General features: G+C 37.1%; 1 protein-coding gene across 1 annotated transcript in view; it reads left to right on the top strand.

The window, feature by feature from the left end:
• The first annotated feature begins 1,248 nt into the window (after positions 1-1,248).
• LOC148939382 (longitudinals lacking protein-like) overlaps positions 1,249-17,078 on the top strand; it is a 37,370-nt gene continuing 21,540 nt past the window's right edge. The window contains exon 1 of the mRNA XM_089107058.1: positions 1,249-1,407. Coding sequence (XP_088963184.1) covers positions 1,276-1,407 — 132 coding nt within the window. The 5' untranslated portion in view covers positions 1,249-1,275. The remainder of the gene's footprint in view (positions 1,408-17,078) is intronic.

Below are 17,078 nucleotides of genomic sequence, written 5' to 3' on the forward strand. Positions count from 1 at the left end.
CTCCTAGATGAAGGTGTGAGCAAAATGAATGAACTTTTAGAGGTTTTGCGAGTTCAGGGTGCTAGAATAGGTTTGAAAATAAATGTTAAGAAGATTAAGTCACTAAGGCTAGGAATAAGTGAGGATGAAAAGGTGTCATTGGGTAACAAAAAGATTGATCAGGAGGGCAGCTTCACTTACCTTGGTAGTATTATTAATAAAGATGGTGGGAGCTGTGAAGGTCTTAAAAGTAGAATAGCCATGGCTCAGGATGTTTTTTCACAGTTAAAAAAAGTCTGGAAGAATAGGAAGATAAGCCTGCAAACCAAGATTAGAATATTAGAAGCTACAGTGATGACAGTAATCAAATAAGGCTCTGAAGCATGGACGCTCCGAAAAGCGGATGAAGATTTGCTAGATGTTTTCCAGAGAATTGCTTAAGGATTGTTCTGGGTACCCAGCTGACTGACCGTATTTCAAACAATAGGCTATGCGAAAAATGTGGTTCAATACTGCTCTCTAGGGCTATAATGAAATAAAGGTTGAGGTGGCTAGGGCACGTTTTGTGGATGAAGGATGACAGATTGCCAAAGATTGTTCTTTTCGGCCAGCCATCTAGGGCTAAACGGAAAGCAGGTCGTCCCCGTCTGGGGTGGGAGGACGTCATAAAGAAAGATTTAAAGGAAATGGGAACTTCGTGGGCGGATGTAAAAAGGGAGGCATTGAATAGATTGGGGTGGAGGAGGAGCGTGCGTAGCTGTGTTGGCATCAGGCGGCTTGGTGCTGCGGTGAGTTGTTAGTAGTAGTAGTAGCATATGGATAGGGCCCCGCAAAAAAGTTTCAATCGGGCCCCATACCTACTCGATCATCCCTGACTACCATTTAGCCTGGCTTCTGCCTAAGGCCATATTCAAGAGAATAAAGTTCTTTATTAATAAATAATATTATACATCTTTCAAAAGTAATGGAAATAAACTGTGAGTTGAGAAAACCAGCGCCTATAATAAATAGCATATAAAAAATAAATAAATACCATTATTTTTCCAGGAAATACATTCAATTTTCACTTTAAACAAGAATTGTAAACGAGCATTGATGGAGTGGCAGGAGCAGGAAAATCTACATTTGTATCTTCTAAGAAAATACCTAGGCCCAACACTGTTTGATTCTACCTATTGTGCTTTTATGTCCTTGACTATTCTCTTTTCTCTTTTCATTAGATGGCATTTGCTTATATTTTAAAGTAAGAAAAGAAGAACTAAGATTTTGTTTAGAAAAGTTGATTCAAAGATAGAAATGGATCAACTCTGTCTAAAATGGAATAATTACCATTCTAGTATGACTTATGTCATAAATCAGCTGTTAAATGAAAATGTTTTTGTTGATGTGACCTTATCCTGTGAAAATACTGAGATCAAAGCACACAAAGTGAGTGGGACTAGGCTATGCTCTCTTTAAAAAGCTTTTGTTTTGGCTGTAACTAAGCCCTTATTGACATATAATACCAAAAGCTGTTATAAAATTTAGTTTCTGATGCTTTTCCATAAGTGCAAAAAGTTCTGCACTTTTAGCTTGGCAAGTAAATCTGTAAGGATTAGGCCTATAGCCTCTAAGGAAAGGCCCAAACCAGGGTTAGGCCAGGTTTCATCTTCACGTATTCCTAGGCTTAGTGACTTAGTCTTCCTAACATTAATTTTCAAACAAATTTTAGCACCCTGAACTTGCAAAACCTCTAAAACTTTATTCATTTTGCTCACACTTTCATCTAGGATGCTTAAATCATCAGCATAATCCAAGTCCAGGAGACTACCCCATTAGATAATTCAGAGCTATCTTTTGATAAAATTCTACTTTAGTTACTTTTGCCTATCTTGGAAAGGGGCCAGGTTAGGAAAATGAAAAAGTATCTAAAGTAGAATTTTACCCCTTTTTTTATAAGACTAGATTTGAAGCTGTTGGGAAGGAAGCATGCTATGAAAACAATTCAAATTTGTAAAAGGCCTACAGTATGAAATATAATTGTAGCTAACACATTTTGACTAGCCTACAGCTTTACTAGCCTATACTTTACCCTTCCCCCTTATATGGAAATCAGGAGGATTTTTCTCCCTTTGATTACATATCATGTCAAGATACATGAGAAATATATAATTTAGGTTATACATTTGTACATTAGGGGGCTGAGGGATAAAGTAGGCTAAAGTAAAGTTGAAGTCATAATGTATAGGCCTAAGTTACAATTAACTGCATATTGTAGAAAGTCTTGATGTTTATTTATTTGAAATAGAAACCCAGGTCACCTAGAATAGAAAGGTAAGAATATTACATCCTTCCTCCTTTCCAAACTAGGGAGCTGGTACAAAACGTAATAAACAAATTCCACTTTTAAATACTAAACACACTGTCATAATCCGTTACTGTATTTATTTTTGAGGAGGCGCTAGGCTTACTCTTTTTTCTTCTTTTTTTCTTATTTTTTTTTAATTTTAACTTAACTTTTGAAACAGGGGGGTGGTGGTATTCCTTTAATTCACAGATTAACATTTCACAGGTTAGGCCTCTGGACTGGATTCAAAGCGCGACAGGTACGGGTTATGTAGGGGCTATCATGGAGTTCTGTATGGGTCACGTGACTGGTGCTTGGTACAGGTCTGGGCCTGTTAAATGTTGGGCTATGAATACAAGTGAAGGGTTTCAGACAGTTTTCACTTGGTGTTCTAAGGACGGGGGTAGGCATTGTTTCTGATAGACTCAGTGGTGTGGTTGGAGTGTCTGTATGGGGGATCTCTTCAGTTATGGTGGCGTCTGGTGACTGAGGTTGCTGACAGACTATCTTTATGTGGCGCCTGTTCCTTCTGTAGGTTGCTCTGTCATTTGTCTCAACTATGTAGGATCTGGGATTCACATCTGCTCTTTTGACAATGTCCGCCTGCCAGAGTTTGCCGTGGATTTGGGCCTGTACAGGTTGTCCAATTTGTAGGGGTTTCAGTTGCTTTGACTGTCAATCATAGTACTTGCTCTGGCGTGACTGTTGTTTCATTCGATTCTGTCGAAATTGCTTGTGGTTAATAGTCTTTGGTGCATGGGACTATTGATCTGAGATTTCTGCTCATTAGCAATTGTGATGGGGAGGCCAGACCATCAACTGGGGTGTTCCTGTACTCTAGCAACGCCAGCTCAAAATCATTTCCAGCAATATCGGTTTTACTCAGGATATCTTTGGCTGTCTGTACGGACCTTTCTGCCAATCTATTTGATTGGGGGAAATGTGGTGAGGATGTGGTCTGACATATTTCCCAATCCAATATGCATTTTTGGAAGACGGATGATGTAAATTGTGGGCTGTTGTCGGTAATGAGCATACAAGGAATTCCATAACAAGCAAAGTGCTTTTTCAGGTACAGAATTATTTGGTGAGCATATGTACTGCTTCCCAATCTATCGACTTCAAAAAATCGACTGAAGTATTCTCCGTTTTTGTAAAAGAGGTCCCAACCGATTTTTTCCCGTGGTAAGTCAGGGATGTCATGTGGCCTCCAGGGCTCTTTCTGGTTAGAGTTTTGGAGTCTGGTGCATGCATAGCAGTGTTTGATACATTCCTCAATATCTTTTGTCATCCTTGGCCAAAAAATGACTGAGCGAGCACGCTGTTTAGTTTTTTTGATACCCAGATGTGATGTGTGTATGCAGTTGAGTATATATTTGCGGGAGATTTTGGGTATAACCAGGCGATCTCCTTTTAGTATAATTTGGTCTATGACCGTTAGGTCATGCCGGATATACCAGAATGGGATGAGAATTGCTGGGAGGTTTCTTCTGGATGCTGGTCAACCACTTTTGATTGTCTTAGCCAGCTCAACCAATTGAGTGTCAGCTGCTGTCTCTTGTTTGAGCTTTTTAAGTCTGTCATTGCTGATTGGTTGGATTGACATAACAGAAAGTACATATGATTCAATATCTTTTTGCATCTCTCCATCCTCTTCAGGGAGATGCAGCGTACAGGCATCGGCAACTGGAATCTCTTTGCCTGGGTGGAATGTCATGGTGATCGTATGGTTGGATTCCCAGTAGCATCCACTGGAGTCTTGGTGACGACTTTGATATTGGGCGATTCAGGATCACTTGGAGAGGCTTGTGATCCGATATGATTATGAACTTCTGGCCATAGAGGTATTGGTGGTAGTGTATGCAGCCAAAGAGAATAGCATATAGTTCCTTTTCTATCTGCAAGTAGTTCTGTTTGGTGGTGTTCAAAGAGTGTGATGCAAAGGAGATTGACTTCCCATTTTGAATAAGGGTGGCTCCTAGGCCAAACTTCAAAGCGTCAACTTGTAGTTCGATGTTCCCTGCTTTTGGATCAAAAAATGTCAATGAGTTGCAAATGGATTCTTTGATGTTGTTCAATGCTATATCGTATTGTGGCTCCCACTTGAGCTGTCGCTGTTTTGCCAGGTTTTGTAGGGGCTGATTTAGTGATGCTAGATTGGGAATGTACCTTGCTAGGTAGTTCATCATTCCCAGTATGGTCTGCAGTTCATCCTTGGTAGATGGGGGTCTCATTTCTTTCAGTGCACGGACCTTTTATGGGTCTGGGTGGATACCACCTTTTGATATTTTGTGTCCAAAGTATGGTATGCTGTTGCACCCGAACACACATTTTTTTAGGTTGAATTTCACAGTCCTTTTGCGTGCTCTGATTAGTGCACTGCGAACATTTGCATCGTGCTCCTCTATGGTTTCCCCAGATATAATGATGTCATCAACTATGACGGAAAAACCTTTAATGCCTTCAAATGCCTCTTCCATACTGCGTTGAAATTCATCCTACACTGAAATCAACCCAAATGGCATGCGTTTGAACATGTATCGGCCGTATGGAGTGTTAAATGTTCTTAGTTGAGATGATTTGTTGTCAATGATGAGAGACCAATATCCATGACAGGTGTCCAGCTTGGTGAAAAATTTAGCACTAGAGTGTTTTAATATCGCTTCGTCAAATGTGGGCATTGGGGGGTGGGGTCTTTTGATGGCCTTGTTCAGGTCCTGTGGGTCAATGCAGACCCGGAGGCTTTTCGACCACAACTGCAGCATTTACCCAATCTGTGGGGTAAGTAACCTTTTTGATGACCCCAAGTGCCTCCATCCTGTCTAGTTCCTTCTTGAACCTGTTTTGGAGAGATATTGGGATGCGTCTGGCTGGTACAGCCTTAGGTTTGGTTCCTTCTTTGAGTGTTATGTGACACTCACCTTTGAGCTGTCCTATACCTTGAAATACAGTCTTTGAATTCCTTGATGAATGGGTTTGGTTTTGTCACAGTAAGTATCAGCTTAATTAATTTTAGTTTCTTGCTGGTTTCGAAGCCTAGGATTGGGACAGGGGCATCTTTCACTATGAAGAAGGGCTGTGTCTCAGTGCATCCGTTGGTATATGTGCAGTTAAGGCTGCAAACACCAAGCGTTGGGATCTTCTGTCCTCCAAAATTAGTAAGAATTTGTAGCGTCTTATTGACTTTAGGCCTTGGTTTAAGGGTATTAATAAATGCTTCAGGTATGATGTTGGCCTGTGCACCCGTGTCAATTTCGAAAGTGATACTGATGTGTTCGTTGATTATGAGCTTCACATATGGTTGATCATCCCCATTGTTCATGTTTACGGTGTCTATGAAGAGCTCATCATTGCTGTCTGGTTGATGCTCGTTTGTTTGATGTCGTTGATTTATTACGTTCACCACCTTTTTGCTGCTTTTGCAAACCTTTGCAAAATGGTTTGGTTTTTCACAGTTACTGCATATTTTTCCTTTTGCAGGGCATTTGTGGGAAGGTGAATAATCCCCTGCACAGAAATAGCATTGTCTTACAGATGGGGCATGGTTTGATTTCTTTGTCCTCCTGACAAAATCCACTTCATGCTTTATGCATGTTTCTTGATAAGCTTGGCTGCCACAAGTGTCAGGCTGTGACATTGTCCTGAGCTGCACCTGTGTTTCTACATGTGTTCGCACTATAGTAATTGCTTGTGACAGAGTTAGATTGGAACCTGCTTGGAGGAGTTTCTCTCTGACTTTTGCTGAAGAGATGCCACATACAAGTCGGTCTCTTACCATTTCATCTCTCATGGCTGTTGTGGAATATGCACATTCACGAGCCAAAAGATTCAGATCAGTTATGTATTGATCCACTGGTTCACCATCTCGTTGATCACGTTTATGAAAGAGATACCTTTGAAACACTGTATTGCACTGAGAGAGGAAATATTCACTGAACTTGTCCATGTATGGTTGAATTTTGTCCTGTTCATCAGCTGTAATTGTAAAGGAACTAAAAATGTCTCGCCCTTTATCTCTAAGCCAGATCAGCAGGAAGGCGCATTGCACTTTTTCTGTCTTTCCGCTAAGGGGTCCTTGGAACATCAGCTTTGCATGGTTGTTAAATCTTGTCCACGCCTCTTTAAGGTTATCACTTGTCCAATCCATTGCAGGGTAGGGGACGTTGGTTTCCATGTTGTTTTTTTAGAGGATCTGACACCATGTAGAAAGTCTTGATGTTTATTTATTTGAAATAGAAACCCAGGTCACCTAGAACAGAAAGGTAAGAATATTACAATATTATGAAGTAAGAATTGTTTTTCTTAATGTTTTCTTCTCAATAGTGCCTAATCTATATTTACACCAAGTTGTTTCTTGTAAATTGCTAGGTTGAATATGAACACACCATTTGCTACATCTTTTTCCTTGTTCCAAATAGGCCTATGCTAAGGGCTTTTCTTTTTTCAATTACTTAGCTTGGATAAAATGAACACTTCATTTGATGCTTTTTTATGCTCTTTCCAAATATAATGAATGCTTCTGTCACAAATTTTATTTTGAGCCTGTAAAGGGCCTTGAAAGGTAATCTATTTTTGTCACCACACAAGATTGATTTCCTTCTACAAAAATGATAGGAAATGAATAGAAGGAAAGACAAAATGTTTAGAAGAAGAAAGAGAAAATAGATTGGAAAAGGGCTTAAAAAAGCAGTGAGTAATGTTTGTGGGGCGTATCAGAATTTCAGAAATGTTCAACTAATTGAAAGAAGTTTAAAAAAAGTTGAAATGTTTTCAACTAATTTTAAAACTTAAATCATTGTTTAAAATCTATGATGCATACATCCAATTAAAATTTTGAAATAGCCATTTTGTTCAGTGTCAATGAAAGTTCTGGAAATTAGTTCTTTGAGAATGACACTCCTCCTAGAGCCCTTAGGGCTAAGGTTGTAAGTTATGCCTTGGGGGCATATAAGGTTTTTTTTATAGAAAATGTTGTCATAGAAACTTCAAAAAAGGCTTATTCATTTGAAAATTGAAAGTGCTAGTGCCCTTTTTAATAGGCTGGTCGAAACTGATTAGAGGGCAACTAACCTCCCTCTCACACCCACCTTTTCCCCAAACACATCCAAACAAAATTTTGAGATAGCCATTTTCTTCAATGTAGTTTAAAGTTCTGGATATTATGTATTTAAGGATGATCAACCACCCCCCCCCACACTCCTCAGGTTAAGGGTTTAAGTTATGCCCTGGGGGCATATAAGGTTTTTATAGAGTGTTGTAACAGAAACTTTGAAGGGGTAGTGCCCTTTTTAATAGTCAAAAGTGATTGGAGGAGAACTAACACCCCTCCCTTGCCCACTATTTCCCCAAAAACATCCAATAAAATTTTGAGCTGTTTTGTTCAACATAATTGAAAATTCTGGAAATTATGTCTTTGAGGATGACACCCCCCCCACAGCCCTCAGTGCAAGGGTTGTAAGTTATTCCCTGGGGGCATATAGGGTTTTATAGAAAGCATTGTCATAGAAACTTCAAAAAGGACTCATTTGATTGGAAATTGAAAGCACTAGTGCCCTTTTTAATAGTCGAAAGTGATTGGAGGGCAACTAACACCCCTCTCAAGCCTACCATTTCCCCAAACACATCTAATCAAAATTTTGAGACAGACATTTTGTTCAACATAGTTGAAAGTTCTGGAAATTAGGTCTTTGCCAGCGTTGTCATATAAACTTCAAAAAGGACTCATTCAATTGGGAATTGAGAGGGCTAGTGCCCTTATTTACTGTCAAAAGCAATTGGAGGGCAAATGCCCCCCCCATACCCATCATTTCCCCAAACACTTATGATAAACATTTTGATAAAGCAGTTTTATTGAACATAGTTGAATGGTCTGGAAATTATATTTTTGAGTATGACAACCTGCAGCAGTCCTCAGGGCTAAGGTTGTAAGATATGCCCTGGGGGTATATAGTGTCATATAGAAAGTGTTGTTGTAAAACAAATATAAATTTCGAGGTACCTATTCTATTCAAAATAATCTAAATACCATGCAACAAGGCCTTTGGGGTTTAAAAAAACCCCAAAGACCTGGGGCAATAGCTGTAAGTTATGCCCAGGGGGCATTTAAGGGTTTTATGGAAGGGATGGTTTGTTTAACTTCAGAAGACGCTCAGTATTTCTCCTGAGAAGAAATGTCAATATAAAACAAACAGAAATTAATAAAAAAAACTTTTTGCACACAATAAGTTTTTTTTCTTTTTTAAAGGAAAGAACTCCATTAAACCAAAAATGAACAAAAATAGAATCAAATAATCTATCAAGCATACAAGTACCACAAATCAGTATCAATAAATAAAGGAAACCCAAAACAAACAGAACTTAAAATAAGTCAAACTCAAAACGAACAGAAATTAATCTGAGTAGGGTTCTAAACCCTATGCTTTTTAAAAGCCAGAATATAATTTGTACCTCACTGAAAAAATTCTTTGTTTAATGTTTTCACTTATAACTTTAAGAAAACAAAAATTAATTAAGATTTTAAGGAATAAACATCAGCATATGTATATTAAACTGACAATGCACATTTGTTTCAGTAAAGTACAAATTATATTCTCTATTAACATACTCTGAAAACATAATAACTGGAACATACAGTAACATACTGAGCTAACTGAAACATATCTGATAATAACTGAAAACATACTGGTTACAAAACAGCTAATACAAAAAATAAAAATATTCTCAAAACTGATTGTTATAAGACCTAGTATAGAAATCTATAGAGGCTAAACTACTTCTGAAAGACTGGACTGTGGTACTCTCAACTATTTCCAATTGAAGTGTGTTCCAAGTATTCCACACTTGGCTAGATAAAAAGTTTTGGCAATCTTTTCTGTGAACATGGTGCACAAACTTTGTGTTGATATTGATGGGTACTACTATATTCTGTAAAAGTGAAGAAGTGAGTTTGAGTGGTATTATCAATGCTCCTGACAATGCAGAATGTATTTATTAGGTTGGCTCTATCACGTTGGAACTGAAGACTAGGCAACTGTAGTCATTGCATTCTCTGGTGTTATGGTAGATGTCTGAGGTAAGGTATGAGTTTGGTCGGCACTATGTTCCACTTTATCAATCCTCTCTCTTATTAAGGGGATACCATACTGATGAGCAATACTCAAGTATGGGATGTACAGTGGATACATAAAGTGAAATCAATGAATGAAGGTTAAACTTAGAAAATGTATGCACTAGATGTAGTAATTAGTAATTTGCCTTGTGGGTGGTATCCAATACATGTTTATCAAATTTGAGACTTGAATCAAAGCAAACCCCAAGGTCTCAAACACACTCCATGCTTGAAATTGATTTACCATTAACAAAGTAATGGTAATGTTGAGGGAGTCTATGCAAATAGTGCACAGCATTGCACTTGGTTTTGTTAATGAACATAGAGTTTGCTGAACACCACCAGTGCAGAGCAACCAAATCTTCTTGAAGTAAAGAAATATTGTGTTCATTCATGACTGACCTGTAAACTTTCACATCATCTACAAACATTTCTAAGGGTGAATTCCTAACAACAAATGGCAAATCATTGATAAAAAGGCAGAAGATACCAGCCCAAGACAACTGCCTTGCAGAACTCTGCTTATGACAGACATAGGTGATGACAGAGCATTGCCTACTGCAACCTCTTGGATTCTATTTGTAAGATAATCTGTTATCCAGGCTTTAGTTTGTAGGCCATTACCATATCGTTGACATTTCTTTATCAGAAGTGGGATGGAAATCTTGTCAAATGCCTTCGAAAAGTCAGTATAAATACAATCAAACAAAATACAATTATCCGCAATCAATTGAAAATCATGAATCACCTCCAGAAGTTGCGTGTTACAAGATCGCTGTTTACAGAAACCATGCTGAGCTGAATGTCATAAATTATTTTCCTCAAAATGTACCTGAATTCTGCTCACCAGAACATTATACAGGAAAAGATTGATGTATTTGAAATTGGTCTGTAATTTTTAGAATGGGACTTTGAACCATTCTTGTACAATGGCCTAATGATGGCTCTTTTCCAAGCTGAAAGACACTCACCAGACGAGATACAAACATTAAAGAGATATGTCCAGCAAGCACTGATGCAAGTTCACATAACATCATATTTGAAAATCCATCAATATCCAGTGCCTTTCCAGGATCAAGATTTTAGAGTGTTTGATAAACCTGCTGGACCATAAAATCTGAATCATCAAATTGTTTATTTAAATCTGGAGGAGTAAATTGAGCATGTGTTTGTGTGAAAACTGAACCAAATATCTTATTGAAAATTTTTGATTTTACATAATTTGCATCTATATGTGAAAGAGTTTTGGGATCTATAAAGGAAGTGTATGATGGGGATTGTGAAACTTGATTCCTTTTTACATACTTCCAAACTCTTTTTGGGATACTTTGGACTGATGCTATAACATTTGAATCAACCTCTTATAAATTATATGTACTTGTTCAGAGTATATTTCATATTTGGATGGTAAGGCAATAGACCTTTGATCAACCAGTCTTCCAGCACTATTTCATCAGTATTTTACATACCTAGGCTGTGTATATTTTTTGGTTATTTTCCAAAAGTAGATTACAGTAGTTTTTGGTCATGATTACATTAGTCTTTGGCTGTTTATATCAATTGGTTACAGCTTCAAGCAGTTTTCACCTGTCTCACTGGTACCCTTGAGTTCAGAATAATAGCACTGTAAAGACATCTACTTCAGGGCAATCAAAAATTGTATGATGGGATTTCAAAACAGAAAGTCTTAAAATTTTCAAATTTCCTAATGTGTACACTGAGATTGTTCATATTTCTTAAATTTTAATAGACTGTAAGCTAACATATTCTTATTTATAGTCAAAAACATATTATTTGCTATCTGGTTTCTTCTTAGACCAAACCTTAACCTCAATCAGAGACTGGAAAGGTATTTTCAAGCTTGTTCTTAAACTAAAGCCCAGAGCTACTAATAATGCTTTGCAGATTATATGGACAGGTTCAAATTTGGATAAAATTTCTGCTCTCGTTGGAATATAGGCCTTGGCCAATCAGTTCCTAACATTTGAGCTGGGTTTTAAGCCAGATTTGAAGGTTTTAAATGTCCATTTAGAATCTTATTAATATTGAGCAAAGACTACCCTCCTCTAAAGTAGGCTAGCTATAGTAACACCACAATTTTTATTTCATTCTAATCAGAAAAAGTTTATTTAAAATAATTTATATGTACTTCCAGTTTGATTGTATCTCCTCCCCCCCCCCCTGCTAATGCCTTTATATAGCCCTAGGTGAAATGCTAAGTTTGCTGATTTTGTAATTTTTCTTCAATTTGGCATTTGAACCAATTGTTGAATAGAAATAAGCCTACATACAAACATGGGTAACACTCTTGTGCATGTCCTCTATATATGTAAATAGTGATGATCCACTCATGAACTGTGACATGAATATCAAGTCAACATTATCTGGTGATATCTACCAGTTCTTCAACCTTAGTCATTAGAACATGTGATTTAAGGTAACAAGTTCTTCTGGATCATACACTATGATAGCAAACAGTAGAACAATTTGGTTCCCCAGTCAACAGTGTTTTCAAAGATAATATCTACTGCCAAAACAATTGCATCCCAGTTTCCCCGCCACTATTTTACTTTATGAACCAACTGCTGATGCAAATTAAATACAAAAATTGTTAACGGGAAAACTTTATGTATATCCTAGGGCTATATTTGCACCCATTAGGGGGGGGGGGGGGTCTGGGGTGTTACTGTAGCAACCACTGTTTTGGGAACAGTGCTGAATATGGAATCAAGTAGTACAGCTCTTTTGTTGCTATGGGCCTAATGTTTAGTTTAAAAGAGGCCATGCTCAAGGTTGTTGTCTTTTTTCTTGTACTTGGGCTTATTTCTAATCAACAGTCACTTCATAATGCCAATTTGAAAATAAAATGGCAGTCATAAACTTTGTTTTTCACCCCAGGGCAATATTTAGGCGTTAAGGGAAGCAAGGTAATTTATTACATCAAACTGTTAAAAAATATAAACTTTGTTTAAATAGTTTTTTTAATGTTGGTCTAATTTGGTATGTTAGCTGAAAGATAAATATATAATTCAATTTATCATTCAGTGCCCTTTCCAAACATAGTAATTGTGAACATAACAATTGCACCCCAGACATTCCACCCCTCACCTAATGTCTGGATATAACCCTAAACCACATGCACAGAGTTGTGGATTTCATAATTTTCTTTTCCTGATTGGTATCAACTGTTGATGAGAAATAAGATGAGTCTTCATGCAAGATTCTTTTTCAAAACTAGCCAAAATAACAACAAAAGAATAATTGATTGTTCACTGTTTTTTGTTTTTTTTGGTCCAAACTGGCCTTGTGAACCAACTATTGACAAGAAATAAGTATATAAAATAATGAAAATGGGCAAACGTATGTAGCCTAGGCCTATATCAAGATACTAGGGGAAGGTGCTGCTACTGTCACAGTAGCAAATGCTGTATTTATAGGTGTTGAAGTGTTGAATAGGGAACCAAAAACTAGTCTTTATCATTAATTCAGAAAAGGAATTATGAACCAAAATTAATAAAATAAGAACAACAAATAATATAAACCACCAAATTATGAATCTTTTTTAAATTACATAAAATAAAATAAATAAGTACACTTACCACAGAGTTAAGCATGATATTACTATTCCTGAATTATACATTGCTGTTCATGTAATACTGATCATACAAGCTGTTTTGCCTTAAATTCCTTAAATTGCATCCTCCATTGACTAAGGTTGAAGAACCTGTAGATCCAGCATATCCATCAAGATAAGGTGGTGCTTATCCTTTTGTAAAAAAATCTTGCTTGTGGTGTTTTGAGGCTATGATCGGACATCCCAGGCTAGGCTTGATTCAACATTGACCCAGTCTTGATCAACTCCTTTTTTGAGTACTTCTAGGGTTTGAGGCTGGAGGGTGACTTCACAAAGTTTTTCTATTGTGGGACAGAACAGACTGAGAAGCGTTGGTGCTCTTGCTTGGTGGAATGGGGGACCTAGAACTTTCTGGTTTGTCCTCAGTAGTTGAGAGGAATGCAGAAAAGACATAACTTAATTGGTTGCTCTCCAGCAGTTTATATGTTGTTATTACATCTCCTCTTTTTCTACAGTATACTAAAGTAGGGAGTTTTAGTGAGGTGAGACGTTCCTCATAGTTTTTGCCTTGCAGTCTTGGGGTAAGCTTTGTTGCTCTTCTTTGAATACTCTCCAGTACCTTCACATCCATCTTATAGCTGGGAGAGGCTAAAGCTATGCCGAATTTCAGATGAGGGTAGACCATGACCTTTTAAAGTTTCATCATCACACACAGCTTCCTGGTAGCAAATGTTTGTTTTATGAGGGCTTGGTTTTCTTTGAGCTTGAGCTGCAACTTGAGCTTGTATGTGACTACAAAACTTCAACTCATAGTCAACAATGACCCCCAGGTCCCTTTCCTCACCAACTGCCTCAACCTGGATGTCCTCTAAACGATATGGACGTTTTGAATGGTTGCATCCAAGATGTAGGACTTTGTATTTTGAGTCATTGAACTCTAGGCACCTATCTGGTTCATTTTGTCTTGGGTTAAGCCTAGGGGTTATTATTTATTAAAGTTTTGGAATGATGATGGATTTACAAAAAAAATTGCAGCTGTCTCTGGCCTCTTTTTTAGCTCTGTATGAGAGGGAATGCAGGCCAAATCTTTTGCATAAATCAATTCCTGGTACAAGGTTTGCCAGGTAAAGATGTTGAAAGCATGCTGTCTTGTTGAAGAGTATTTGCTATCTAGAAAAATAGGAATATCAAAAATGTCATCAGTATTCCTGCTTGGTCTCTTTGGATCTGAAGAGACAGAAGTGAAAGTCTAAATAGGCTGGATTTAAAGCAGATGACAACATTATGGAACTACTTATTAGCTTTTCTCTGTACAAACTCTACTTTGGAGTGATTGATCCAGCTCAATAAATAATTTACCAATGAAAAGTTTTTATCTTTTAACAGTTGTTATATGTGCTCAACTTTTGTACTGTATGATGTTCAGTTTGTTGTCTATTTAGCAGTTTTTTAATGACCCAATTTTTTTTAATGACTCATTATTTGGTTTCTAACCATTATTATTGTATTATTATAGTTTTTTTTTGTATTACACTAGTGTCTCTGACAATGCATTAAGTTTGGCAGTGTTTGTTAGTGAGAGCCATTTTGAGAATAAAGCTTTATCTTTTTGATCAATTCATGTCATACCAACAAAGATCCAGCGAAATTGAAAATATAATACTTTGCCCCCCCCCTTCTTCTTCTGTTTGCAGCTATGGGATTTCTAGTTTAAACCAGTTAGTCCTCCTCTTGTTTCACTGGTCTTGTTGTAATGAAGCACTAGGGTGCTATTTAGCTACACCTCTGTCAAATATTAGGAAAGACTAGACATATTTAAATATCATTGTTTGCTTTTAGAACATCTCACATTACTGCAGCAGATAATTTTTACACAAGGCTTGGTTTTGTCAACATTCTGCGTGGGAGATCTTTCTCTTATTCCAAACAAGCAAAAAACCTCAAATCAATGCTTATCTTTCAGGTCCATTACTGTTTCAACCAGTTTATGCAAGCTTTATGAACTACTGTGTATAAAAGAGCTAACTCCCTGATCCACCCCTTTATGCTTTTAAGGGCTGTTAAAAGACGAGTAAATCCGGCTATCATTAGATCTCAAAGGGATATGTATGCTAAGCTGCGAGTCCGTCTTAAAATCCCTCTTAAGCAAGATGAAATGGCAAGGCCATTGGATAGAACTATACCAGTTAAGAGGAGCCAGACAAGGTGCAATTGCCTTACCTTGTTAATTCAATAATTATGTCCTCGAAACTCAGGACCAGTGCGAGATGTCATGCATTCTCTCTGGCCTCGATGTCTCCTTAGTCACTTATAATAATAACATTTTTAACATCAGCCAAACTTTGGACAAAATTTTTAAAACTTTCCAAAAACTGCAAGGAGAATACTTAAAATCTGGTCTTGAATTTAATGCTGAAAAGTTCAACGTCATGCTTTTTAACTCGAAAGGCCCACTTACTAATGAGATTATATATAGGACCCATAGGATCAAAGATCTGTCCATCTGACCAAATCGTTTATCTTGGTATTCCCATTGGAAATACCATTTCTCATACTCATCATCTCCTAACAGAAGTCATCAAATTGTGCATATCAGCTTCCTATGCTTTCATAGCCTCTGCTAAGCTTCGTTTCAATTGCCGTTATCTTGCAACGCTGTAAAACATTGTTGTTCTCCGCCATATCCTCTACATTGCACCCTTCTGGAAGATTCTTACAAATGTTGATAAATCAAAAATCTGCTCCACTTTTTTCCGTTTTGCAAAATACCTACTTAGATATCCAACCTGGACATGCAATTTAATACTCATCAACAGTCTTCACATAGCAGATCCTACTATAGCTATTACTAAGCTTATGGAGAAACACAACCACAAGATTTCAAGACGTGCTTAGACACATCAAGATTTCAAGACCTTGGAAGTCATAGTTGTATAGTGATAATTTGCCTTTGTTTTGTTTTTCTTTTTTCTTTGTAGTGCTCTGTAATTTTCTTTTTGTACAACAACAGGTTTTCAATAAATAATACTAATATGGAAAACTTCTGGTTCTACATTTGTGTCACAAGAAGCAGCTTACTCGATTGATTTGATCTTATTTTATGTGCTTTGTATTGTATATTTTTGAATTTTTATTTTATGTTTAGTTTTTTTTTTATGTGGGATTACCTTTAAAATTATAACTCCATCAGAGCCAAAAGTAGAATGTTTGAGCCTCTTTAGCCCCCCCCAACATCCATTATCCCTGGTCTCATTGACTCCTTTTCCCCAAGTAAGGATGCCATACCTGCACGTCAACCCAACTAGAAAAATTCCATATCCCCAGCATTGAAATCTTGACAGCAAACTGATACAAGTAGAAAATGAGCAAAAAATAAAAATTAATTTCGATATTCACAGACTAGGTTAACTCAATAGTAGCTGTAGAAGAAGAATGGCAATCGTTAATGGCCCTGTTGACATAATCAATGCAATAAAAATAAATTGATGGTGTATGTCTTCCTCAAGAGATGTCATATCAAACCTACATGGAGTAAAATTTAAAAGCTGATTAGGTACCAGATCAGTCTATTGATCATTAGTTTTAGATGACAAATCAGCAGGCTTTATGGTATTCAACACTATCATGGTAGATCTTGCTGTATAAGGTAATTCTGACAAATCTTATTCGACACTTTGTCTGCCAAAGATGAAATCCAAAGACAAATTTAGAGAGGTCCTGAAGAATTAAGTAACTTTATGGGAATTCTTGTCTTCAACTTAGTCCTTGAGGGACATGGTGAGCATTTAATAATAACACTAGAGAGAGCTAGGCAAAATCGTGTCACTCGAAAAGGAAAGCTGTCATTTCCAAGTTCCAGCATAGTCTATTTTGGAAACACTATTGGTCCAACAACAAGGAATGAGGCTGGGTATAAAAAACAAAGGCCATCAAAAGTATACATACCCAGTTTAAAGGGGTAGACCTTGTAAGTCTCCTTTGGTAGATTTTGTACTAGAATTCAGACAACAAGATGAAATCAGATATTTATTATCATATTATTCTTTCAATATCTGTACCCAGCATGAGGGAGGATGTAGTATTTGGAACTC

Source organism: Artemia sp. Qi Xiang Cuo, chromosome 21 (assembly GCF_049724085.1).
Source record: "Artemia sp. Qi Xiang Cuo chromosome 21, ASM4972408v1, whole genome shotgun sequence".
In the NCBI taxonomy this organism is placed as follows: Eukaryota; Metazoa; Arthropoda; class Branchiopoda; order Anostraca; family Artemiidae; genus Artemia; species Artemia sp. Qi Xiang Cuo.